Source organism: Halichoerus grypus, chromosome X, assembly GCF_964656455.1.
Source record: "Halichoerus grypus chromosome X, mHalGry1.hap1.1, whole genome shotgun sequence".
Lineage (NCBI taxonomy): Eukaryota > Metazoa > Chordata > Mammalia > Carnivora > Phocidae > Halichoerus > Halichoerus grypus.
This window is the reverse complement of record NC_135727.1, coordinates 21,329,197-21,340,553: the sequence shown is the minus strand read 5'-3', so window position 1 is coordinate 21,340,553 and position 11,357 is coordinate 21,329,197. Positions and strand designations below refer to the sequence as shown.

Below are 11,357 nucleotides of genomic sequence, written 5' to 3'. Positions count from 1 at the left end.
GGCTCCAAGGACACCTTGACGCTTCCGCTCAGTAGCCCTGGCTCCTCAGGGCAACTGCGTGCTGCCTAGCCCTGCGGGGTGTGCCCATGCCCGGAGCCGGGGACAGCTCCTGGCTCCTCACTCCGCCAGCCATTTTCCAGCCACTGAGGGCCACACCTCTGCTTCTTCCAGCTCTCACTTCAGCGCTCCAGCAGCTTCAAGGATTTTGCCAAATCCAAACCCAGCTCCCCCGTGGTGAGCGAGAAGGAATTTAATCTGGATGATAATGTGAGTTGCAGAGCCTCCCAGGGGGGTCTGGCTGCAGGCCCTGGGTGGGGGGAAGAGGAGATCTGGGGATTGTTGAGGAAAGCCTGCTTACACACAGAAGGCCAACCCTCCCACCCGTCAAAATTCTGGGCCCCCTAGAAATCACCCACATTGTTTTCAATTACAAATTACAGTTGACCCTTGAACAACACGGGTTTGAACAGCATGGGTCCACTTACGCGCAGATTTATTTTTTTTCAACAAATACAGTACAGGACTGTAAATGTATTTTCTCCTCCTTATAATTTTCTTTTTTTTTTTTTTTTTTTTTTTTTTTTTTTTTTTTTTTTTTTTTAAGATTTTATTTATTTATTTGACAGAGAGACAGCGAGAGAGGGAACACAAGCAGGGGGAGTGGGAGAGGGAGAAGCAGGCTTCCCGCTGAGCAGAAAGCTCGGATGTGGGGCTCGATCCCAGGACCCTGGGATCATGACCTGAGCCGAAGGCAGACGCTTAACGACTGAGCCACCCAGGCGCCCCTTCCTCCTTATAATTTTCTTAGTAATGTTTTCTTTTCTCTAGCTTACTTTATAGTAAGAATATAGTACATATACACACAAAATATGTATTAACCCCCTGTTATCAGTAAGCCTTCTGGTTAACAGTTGGCTATGAATAGTTAAGTTTTGGGGGAGTCAAATGTTATATGTGGATTTTTATCTGCGCAGGGCGGGGGTAGTCGGCGCCACTAACCCGCACGTTGTTCAAGGGTCACCTGTAATTGTCAAATTAATTACAGATTAATGGGGCTGAGTACGGGACTGGGGCTAGGAGGGAAGGGGATGGGAGCCTCTCATTCCCACCCCCATCCTCTGCCAGGACCTGAAGGTCTCCTTCTGCCCCTAAATCCCGGACCTCCTCCTTTGTTGTCACAGATTCCAGAAGATGAGTCAGGTGTCCCTACCACAGAAGATGCTGGGAAGAGTGGCAAAAAGCTGGGGAAAAAGTGGAGGGCCGTGATTTCCCGAACCATGAACAGGAAGATGGGCAAGATGATGGTGAAGGCCCTGTCAGAAGAGATGGTAAGGCCTGGGGGAGGGGTGGGGGGCAGGGAGGGCAGGCAGTGCTCTGGCCGCCTGTGAGCATGGCCACCTTGACGGCCATAGCTCGGGTACTGGGCCTGAGGGCCTGATTCACTATGAGAAGGAAGGTCATAAGGGAAGAGAGCTCACTCAGCCATGAGCCTGGCAGCAAGGCATGGTCCTGAGGGAGCAGGAGTGGGGTCTGAGGAGGGATGAAAGTCTGGGTAACAGAAGCTTCCGAGGAAGCCTGGCCTGAGGAGGGGGGGCGGCGCTTGAAAGGGAGATGCAATTGCCTGAAGCAAATTCATCCACCTCAAAGTTTTGCTTGGAACTAGCCTCTGGGATTGGGAAGACTGGATTGGAAGAGGGGCCCCTAGGAGAGAAGGCTGGCTTGGGCCCAGGGAGAGAGGGTGGGACAGACAGCTGTGGGGCAGGCACGTGCAAGTAGTTGACGTCACACAGTGAGCCGGCTGTGGCCATGGCTCTGACCGAAGGTTCGCGGGGGGGGGGGGGGGGGGAGTGCCCGAGTCAGCTCTTACTGGCTCCTACCAGCTCAGGACAGCAACTGGTCAAATTTTGAGGAATTTGGTGTGCCAGGGGTGAAAGCCAACCATTACCAAAAATTACGTTCTATAAACTTAGAATTAAGTAAGTTCCATTGAAAATAAAGAGACTACGGGCAACCTTCAAAACTCATAATTTCCTGAATCTTATACTACGTTTCACTGTTCTCTGGGCTCTTGAGGTTATTTGCCTCTGTAGCCTCCGCGTGGCGGCATTGGCCCCCAGGGTGTGCGGCTCGGTGAGCGACTCCACGGAGGGGAGTCTGTAGGACGCAGGAATCGGGCCTTTGGTTCCTAGAGAGCCGGGCCGCTTGTGAAAGGGCGGCCCCCGCCCTGAGGTGTGTGGTGAGGCGGAGGAGCTCTGGAGTCAGGCCAGCTCAGCTCGGTTGTGGGTTCCTGTGCGGCCTTGGGGACGTTCCTCCGTGACTGCTCCTCTGTGAACTGGGGACCATCAGAGCGCTTGCCCTGAAGTGTCACTGTGAGGGTGCAAGGACCTGACAGGCCCGCCTGGCACGCAGGAGCACGGCCGAAGGTAGCTCGGCCCTGGCGGCCCCTCTGAGCCCCAGCTCGGGCGCCGCAGCCCTCTCCGCGCGGACCCCGCACATTCCTGCTGCAGGAGGTCGCCGCCTGAGGACGGTCATTCCCACATCAGCGAAGCGGGAGCTTGCAAAGCCTCGGAGCCCCCACCCCCACCCCCACCCCCCGGAGAGCCCAGGCCCATTTCCTCTGAGCCCCTGGGCGCCCCAGCCAGGGCTGCTCAGGGTCCCCTGCCTCCCGTCCCCTGCAGGGAGACACTCTGGAGGAGGGCTCCGCCTCCCCGACATCTCCAGACTGCAGCCTGGACAGCCCCGGCCCCGAGAAGATGGCACTGGCCTTTTCTGAGCAGGAGGAGCGTGAGCTCCCGGCACTTAGCCGCCAGGCCTCCACGGGTGAGTAGGCGACCGAAGGGGACATCTGCTGAGTCTGGAGAAAAGGACTGGGTTAGGGCCTCGAAGCTGGCTGTGTGGGAGGGAGGTAAGAGGAATGAACCTTAGCAGTTTGCCTTCGGGGAACTTTCCCGGCCGTCTTCACATTACATTTTCACAATAACTTCACGGTGCTGGCACTATCATCCCCACTTTATTGATGTGAAAACTGAGACTCAGGGAGGTTTTTCACTTTGCCCAAGATGACCCAGTCTTGAACTGAGGTCTACCCTGGAGGGGCTGCCACTTGCTGTCGCCAGGCCCTGGAGGGGCCCAAGGGAGACGATGAGCCCCACTGCGCTCTTGGACTAGCCCAACGCCACCCTTCCAAGGGGAGCTAGAGGCTCCAGCCACCTGGGCCTCTGACATCCCAGACTGGGGGTGGGGCTAGAGGGTCTCCCGCGGGGAGGTCTCAGCCTCTTAGACTGCAGCCCTTTGTTTGCTGGGCTCAGGGCGCCATTTGGCATCTTCTAGGTGCCTATGAGGTTGGACAGGAGGTTCTAGCAGCCCCTCCTGGAGGAGGGGCTGCAGGCTCTGAGCTGCAGACCCACGGAGGCACTGGCCTTCTCACCCCTCAGGCTAGTTCTAAGTTCCGTGCTCTTTCTCTGGCTCCACAGACACCTCCCTGCCCCCACTGAAAGCCACTTATAATGCCCTTCATCCCACCCTTCCCAGAGAGAAAGAGCCCTTCTGAGTTTCCATGTGATGTTGTAACTAGATGCTGAGTCTTATTACATACAGAAAGTAAAATACTAGTTTAGGGTGTGGTTTCCTGTGTGGAAGGTGGCTTCCAGGAGCACTGGACTGGGAGTCAGGAGACCTGGAGTCAAATGGACCCAGGGCTACCAATTATAAGGTGAGAGGTCTTGGGCGCTCAGTTGGCCTGTCTGGCTTCAGTTTTCCTTATCTGTTCATTGGGCCCAGATGGTCTGTAGAGGTCCTCCCAATTTGCTCATTCTTTGGTCTGTGAGCCCTTTCTCCTTCTGTGGTCAACTGTTTTCATGTCTGAGGCCCCAAAGGTGAAGCTGGGCTCCTGCAGGGTGGCCTTGGGATTTCTAGCCACAGCCCCTGGCAGCTACCTGCTGGGTACTCCTCCAGCTGTCTTGCGACAAAGGTGACCCTCCTCCCTGCCCCATCTCCTGCAGGCAGTGAGCTCTGCAGCCCCAGCCCAGGTTCTAGCAGCTTCGGAGAGGAACCACCTGCCCCCCAGTACACAGGGCCCTTCTGTGGCAGGGCACGAGTCCACACCGACTTCACTCCCAGCCCCTACGACCGTGACTCGCTGAAACTGCAGGTAAGGTTGGCATCTAGGCCCCTCCTGAGCCTGGCAGGCTGGGCCCATAAAGAAGGCTGTACTGAGCCAGGATAGGACGGTGTCCATGGAAGCCAAGGGAATACCCTTCTCCTCTCCCCTGCTCCACTCTGCTCTCCTGTCCTCCCACAGAAAGGAGATGTGATCCAGATCATTGAAAAGCCACCTGTGGGCACGTGGCTGGGCCTGCTCAATGGCAGGCTGGGATCTTTCAAGTTCATCTACGTGGATGTGCTGCCTGAGGAGGCTGCGGGGCCCGCCCGCCCCAGTCGCCGACAAAGCAAGGGCAAGAGGCCCAAGCCCAAGACTCTGCATGAGCTGCTGGAGCGCATAGGCCTGGAGGTTGGAGCTGGGACCTCCAGGGAGGCACACTTGCCCCAGGGACGGAGGCTAGGGCGTGGTCAGCTATGTGGGAAGGGAGGGATCCCAAGCGGGGGTGGCTTGTATGTGGCCCCACTGGGGGTCTGCCTTTGCCCGCAGGAACACACGTCCACCCTGCTGCTCAATGGCTACCAGACGCTGGAGGACTTCAAGGAGCTGCGGGAAACACACCTCAATGAGCTGAACATCATGGACCCACAGCACCGGGCCAAGCTGCTCACGGCTGCCGAGCTGCTGCTGGACTACGACAGTGAGTGGGTTTAGGAGCCGGGTTTGGGGGGGGTGCCTCCAGGTATTCCGGGGAGGGAAGGCCTGCCCCAGCCCGGCCCAATGACCACACTCAGCCCCGGCACCCCTCTGCAGTGGGAAGGCACTTTCCACACTTGAATTCCAGTCTCAGGCAAAGTTTGCGGACAGAGGGGCCTTAGGGATGATGGGGTCCAACTCCCTTTGGGATGAAAGGGGAGACTTAAGGCCGGAGAAGGTAAGGCATGTACTCGAGGCTTCCAAGCTGGGTCATAGCAGAGCCAGCAATCAAGCGCAGGTTTCCCGGCCCCTAGCTGGCTGCTAAAGAAGTTGGGCTCCGGGGCTGGGTTGCTGGCTTGGAAACCACCCCACCTGGTTCTAAGCCGGGAAGGGTGAGAGGGGCAGGGGTGGTAGTGGGTGCCCAGAGGGAAAGACTGCCCACAGTGGACTTCCCAGAGTCCCTACCCCCCCACACACACAGGGGCTTCCTGGGGCCTCTGAGCCCCTTCCCAGCTAAGGCCCAAGCCCCCCCGCCATATTCCATCCCCTCCTTTGGCCCGGCAGCCGGCAGCGAGGAGGCGGAAGAGGGTGCGGAAAGCAGCCAGGAGCCAGCTGCAAACACAGTGTCTGGACCCAAGGTGGACATTCCTCGAGACTCTGGCTGCTTCGAGGGCTCGGAGAGCGGACGTGATGAGGCCGAGTTGGCAGGCGCTGAGGAGCAGCTGCAAGGCCTCTCCCTGGCCGGGGCGCCTTGAGGCAGAGGTGGAGGCGCGGGCCTAGGTCGGGCCCCAGCAGCAAAGACTGCAGGGACGGGCCCGGCCTCCCACGGTGGCGCACTCCCTGGAGGACTGGTGCTGAGCCGGGCCCTGCTCCCCTAGGAGCGCCCAGGGCAGCAGGGGCCAGCCGGGGCGCCGTAGGCTTGGCTGGAGTGGATGGGGAGCCACCCAAGGCACATCCCACCCGCGCAGCCTCCTCCCTCCACCAGCTACTGACAGCACAGAACTTCCAGGCCCCACCTGCTCCCAGCCACAGCAAGTGGGACACTGAGGGGCCGCCCTACCCATGTCCCTCACCACCGAGGCCCCCAAACCCTCCTCAGCCCCACACCACTTTCCCCTGGCACACTGCTCCTGAAAGGGAGGCCAAGTCAGTGTTTCGGGTCGGTTTCAAAACCCTAGGGAAGCTGGCCCTTTAAAAGGACCCTAACTGATCATGGGTAGGTACAGATTTCCCCAAATAAGGCTTGAGGAAAGCCGCATGTACCTTTCCCACATTCCTTCTCCTTAACCTTTTTGGAGGTTTGGCCACTAACTGGTGGGGATTAGAATGGATACTGCTGGGGGCCTTGCCAGCTCTGACATTCTGGGACATTAAATGTCTGCTCTCCTGTTACCTGTGGCCCAGGACACCAGTGGGGTTGACTGAGGGAGCTGAAGGGGCCTTGGGCTCCCAAGTGAAATGGCTCCTCCCGCTCATTCATTCCATACCTCCCCACATAACTCAAGCCAAGCTGCAGCTCCCCCCAGCTTAAAACAATGCCCAGACCTCATGCAACATGCACTCCCCCCTTCCACTCCTGGCTCCGTCCAATGACACTTCCCCTGAACGCTGATGGCAGATGGTCAGATCTGGCTTCCAAGGACAGAACTGCCCCTCGGAAGTCACATGCAAGTCTGAACTCAGACTTGGCCACCTGTATGGGTTCTTACAAGCAAAGAAAGCACAAAGCTTGACAATGGGGAGTCTGTTACCCCAACTTTGCTTTGCAAAAGGTTTTGATGTACCCTGAGCTCCAGAAAGGGAGGAAGTGTATCTGTTGGTGGGGGCCTCCCTTGATCTCAGTACCAAGTCTGTGCCCTGAATTCGCAGAGTAACCCTTCCCCAGGGCCCAGCTGGCCTGGGGACAGTGCCCACTACATCTAAGACTGCCTGCTTAGTGAACACACTTCTGGACCTACTACGAGGAACTTTGGTAAAAGCTAGCTTGGGGGAAGGGTTTGGGTGTACATATGAGGGGATGGAGGGGGATAAGCTGGCAGCAATAAACATAGGTAGAACTAATTACAGTCTCCAGTTATCTTTCTTATGGAGAGAGGGCTGGGGGAGGGTCAGACCAATATCCTTCGAAGCTGGACTTGGCAAAATGACCTCCATTGTCCTTTCAGGGCCATCTGCCCCTTCCCTGCAGATGCCCAGTGCCCTTGATCCTGCTGACCTAAAGCTCCAGTTTGAAGCGCTAATGGTCTCTGCTCTTCCCACTAACCAGCTGTCCCCTGGGTACAGGCTCCCAGGGCCACAGGCCTTGCTGGGCTCTGAGAGTGGTCTCTTCCTAGAATGATTATTTAAGAAGAGCCTTGAGGGCCTCCCCAGTGAGGAAGGGCCGGCACTAGGGCCTGTCCAGTGTCCAAAAGGGAGAGATTTGGATTCGGCCGGGCCTTCCCTCTAAGGCCACCTCCTCCTGGGCCCCACCTCGTGCCCACTGAAGCTACACCATCTCCCAGGAGGTGGGACAGAGACGAAGACCCCTGGCTTCCTTTGTTTCTGCCGGCATTAACTGCATCAGGGAGGGCAGACTGGAGTGAGAGCTGCCCCCAGAGCGAAGACAAGGCCACTGTGCTTCCAGGCCTTGTTCTCAGCTGCACTCATCCCACTGCCCTTAGTGGCTGTGGGCAGTAGGAAACGGCCAGCATTATCCTCACCAAAGAAACAAGGAGAAGCCAGCCTCAAAGCTCCAATGGCACCGAGTAACTGTTGTCACTTAGTGGGCACCGACACTGGGGCCTGAAACCAAGCATTCTGCATTGACTCCCTCAGATAATCTGCACAGCACCCCGCTGAGGTACATACCATCATCTTTCCATTTTACAGAGGAGGAAACCGTAGCTCAGACAGGTTGAGGAAGTTGAGTAGGGAGTCCAACAAGCTTTCAGAGGCCCCCGGCCCTCCGGAGGGCAATCCGACCCTCTGTAACGTGCCTTTGACACCTTTTGACCCAGCCATTCCCCTCCTAGGATTTGATCCGCAGAAAGAGCCGCACAAGTGCACACAGATAGGGACAAAGATACAACAGCTTTGTCTGTAAGAGTAGGAAACTGGAAACAACACAAATGGGGAATTAGTTAGATACATTATAGTTTGTTCACACAATACTGTGTAGCCGTTAATCATGATGTAGAAAAATATATAATGACACAGGGAAAATCTTCATGATTTTTTATTAATTAAAACTTTTTTTAAATTACACAAATAATGTACAAACATTCTTGTTGTAAAAGAAGTCTGTGCTATATCATGGGGGGGAACAAATACTAAAACATTATTTATAGGGTGATTCCATTTTTATTTAAAAAAAAGGAAAGCATACAAAAGAATAAAGACTGGAAAGATCTGCACCAAATGGTTACCAGTGAGAAAAGTGGGGTGGGACTGGGGGAGTGAGGGAGAGAAACACTCACTTTCTATATTCTTCTTTTGTTTGAATTTCAAAAGTATCTATTATTCTACATCTATTTAAAAAGGAATAACATTTTAATTTTTGAAAAAAATAAAACCAAATAAATAAATAGGCCCAAACCTCTGGCCTACAATTTGGGGCAGTGGCAAAGTCATTACCCTGCTATCTTTTGGCACAGGCTTCTGGAAAGGTGGTGAGTGGGGGATGAATAATGCCCAAAGTACTTAAAAGTCACACACAGCAAGAGGACTTTATCAGAGGAGATTCCTAAACCTTTCAAAATCCCTGGGTACTGTCTATCTATTAGGTCTAAGCTGGGGAAAGGAAAATATCAGAGAAAGCAAAATCAGACTGAGAAAGTAATTTGAACTCCCCTCCCAGCCTAGGGAGGAGGGTGGGAGCATCTCAGAACTATCCGGCCCCAGCTGGGTCTATAGGCTGGATACAGGCTAGAAGTAGGTAGTCATACAAAGACTCCAGTGACCACAGGACTTTGGGAGGGGCAAGTGAGGAGGGGCAACAAGGAAATGTACTCTACAGGCCAGGGCCTGAGGGATGAGAAAGGTAGTGCCAGGTGAGGCTACAGCCCATGGCCCGAAGCTCCTCCTCCAGGCAGGGCTGCCAGGACCTCTTCTCCAGCCCATGGACATCTAGAAGATGCCAAGAGATACCCTAAGTCCAGCAAACCGAGGGCTGCAGTCCAAGAGGCTGAGTCTTCCCAGCTGGAGACCCCCTACCCCAACCCCCAACCTAGTATGTCAGAAGCCCAGGCAGCTGTAGCCTCTAGCTCCCCTTGGAAGGGTAGGGGTGGGCTAGTCCAAGAGGACAATGGGCCCCTCTGATCTTGGGCCCCTCCAGGGCCTGGGGACAGCAAGTGGTAGCTCCTCTAGGTCAGGCAAAGCCTAGCAATTAAGAGTCAGGGCCCACCTGAGTTCAAGTCTTGGCTTTGTCCCTTAGCAGGGTTATCCTGGACAAGCCACCTAACCTCCTTGAGCCTCACTTTCCAAATCAATAAGGTAAGGATAATAGTACTAGCCCCATGCAGTTGTTACAAAGATTGAATGAACTAGTGTATGTAAAACTTAGCAGAGTGTCCAGGACAAAATCAATGCCTAATGAATAATAATGTGTCTGATCCCCTAAATCCACATCACCTTGCTCCCTCCATTTCACTCCCTTGAAGGCCCATCTCACCTTGAACCCTTAGTTCATGTAGTGACCAAGAGCAAAGGCTTTGGAGTTAAACTAAAGTGCCTTCAAATCCTGGCTCCACCACTTACTGATTACATGACTTTGGGTAATTACATACATACACATTTCTTTTCTGTAAAATAAGAATAATAATCTATATTGCAATATATAAATGTATCAAGCCAACACACTGCACACCCTAAACGTACACAATGTTATATGTTAATAATATCTCAATAAAAAACTAATTAAAAAAATAAAAATTAAATTTAAAAAAGAATAATGATCTAATAATATTCTTCCTCTTTGGGTTGTTAGAGATACAAATGAGATCATGCATATAAAGTTCCCGGCCCAAGGTAACAATAAATGGTGGCCTTCTGACTCTCTTGTAACCTCCAGGGTACTGAGCTCAAGAATGGGCACAAAGGCCATGTCCAAATGTGCTTGTCTGCAGCCTAACTGCTACAGCCTAGAGACAAACTGATAACCAAGCTCCCAGAGAGGCTGGTGATGGAGAGAAAGACCACCTGAGGAGTGGGGGGAAGCCCTGGACCTGCCCCGTTCACAATAGGATGATCAGCCCTGAAAGTTACACTTATTTCAGGCAATTCCCTTGGACATCCACGGGCTACCAGAAGGAAGAGGATATAGGCCAGATTCAAGAAGAAAGAGTTAGAGCCCAGCCAGCTCCTCCCCAATTCAAGGTTAGGAGCAACTTCCTCCTCCCTGGCTCATCAGGGAAGCAGCTGGGGGAATCAGCACATCCCACTGGAATGAACTTGTTCTCCCTATTTCTCACAAGCTTCCCTTAGACTTCCCCAGGTAGGTTCAGATCAGCTCCCCTAAAACCCCGCAATGAAGGCTGTCAACTCCACAAATTCTCTCTCCTACCCGCCAAACCCTATAGCAGTGTGGTTCGTCACTGGCCCCAGCCGTGGCTTCCAACTCTCACTCATAAAGACCCCCATACCCAGGTCTTTCGCATAAGTGGAGGCCGTGGTGGGGCCAGCCAAGACCAAGGGCATTAAAACAAAAGCTAAAAGACGGTCTTAAAAGGAAAAAAGGGCACTGATCACTGTTGTCTCAGTAAGGTCCAACACCTTCCCCCCACCTAAGTCAGCAAATTCAGGATGAAGTATGAGGTTTCCCAGCTGGGGAAAAGAAGTGGCTCTCCCACCTCTCCTTCACAATAGAGGCTACCTTAGCTTCTCACACAACGTCGGCCACATTCTATATTATTCAGCCAACAACACAATCAAGTGGGAAGGAACTGCCTCCCTTCTAGACTCAGCCAAGACTCCTCCTCCAGGAAGGCCCTAAATAAATGGAATTCTATAGCACTTGATATGTAGGCTTCACCTTTTCCTACAACTTCACAGTTACCAATATAGCATTTGTATACCATTGCCTCTGGGACCTGCCAAGGATAGCGTCAGAAGGAGCCCAGGGCAATGGCCCTCACAAAGGGACAGCCAACTTAACTGTGGGAACCAGGCAAGGCAACTTCCTGACTTTCTGTGCTAAAGAAACCCCACCATCAGTTCAACCTAAGTGCAGGGATCTGGAGAAATATTTAAGAGATTTAAGTTTAAAACAAAAACCCAACAACCACCCCCATATCAGACTGACTACATATAGTTAGCTCTCTATATGCCTAAAATGGAAAGATCATTGGCAAGATTAATCCAAAATGGTAAAAAAAAAAAATCCTAAAATCATTGCTGGTTCTTAACTCACAAGAGAATGGGATCAGCAATGCAATTTCTCCTAAAGTTAACCCTAGCACACAGTCAGTTTTCAATAAGTACTTACTGAATGTCAAATAAATGAATAGGCTCTCAAGTAGACACTTGGAGTTATTCAAACCTCTTTATCTGTCTGCACCTGGGTTATGCCAGAAAGCTGTCTGGACTG

The 11,357-nt window shown here is 53.2% G+C and overlaps 1 protein-coding gene across 1 annotated transcript in view; it reads left to right on the top strand.

Moving 5' to 3' along the window:
• The window catches only part of SASH3 (SAM and SH3 domain containing 3), a 12,414-nt gene extending 5,558 nt beyond the window's left edge, over nucleotides 1-6,856 (top strand). Inside the window, exons 2-8 of the mRNA XM_036101621.2 lie at nucleotides 172-267; nucleotides 1,182-1,328; nucleotides 2,679-2,820; nucleotides 4,002-4,150; nucleotides 4,301-4,510; nucleotides 4,649-4,799; nucleotides 5,360-6,856. Of these exons, the coding sequence (XP_035957514.1) occupies nucleotides 172-267; nucleotides 1,182-1,328; nucleotides 2,679-2,820; nucleotides 4,002-4,150; nucleotides 4,301-4,510; nucleotides 4,649-4,799; nucleotides 5,360-5,550 (1,086 nt within the window). The 3' untranslated portion in view covers nucleotides 5,551-6,856. The remainder of the gene's footprint in view (nucleotides 1-171; nucleotides 268-1,181; nucleotides 1,329-2,678; nucleotides 2,821-4,001; nucleotides 4,151-4,300; nucleotides 4,511-4,648; nucleotides 4,800-5,359) is intronic.
• The last annotated feature ends 4,501 nt before the right edge of the window (nucleotides 6,857-11,357 follow it).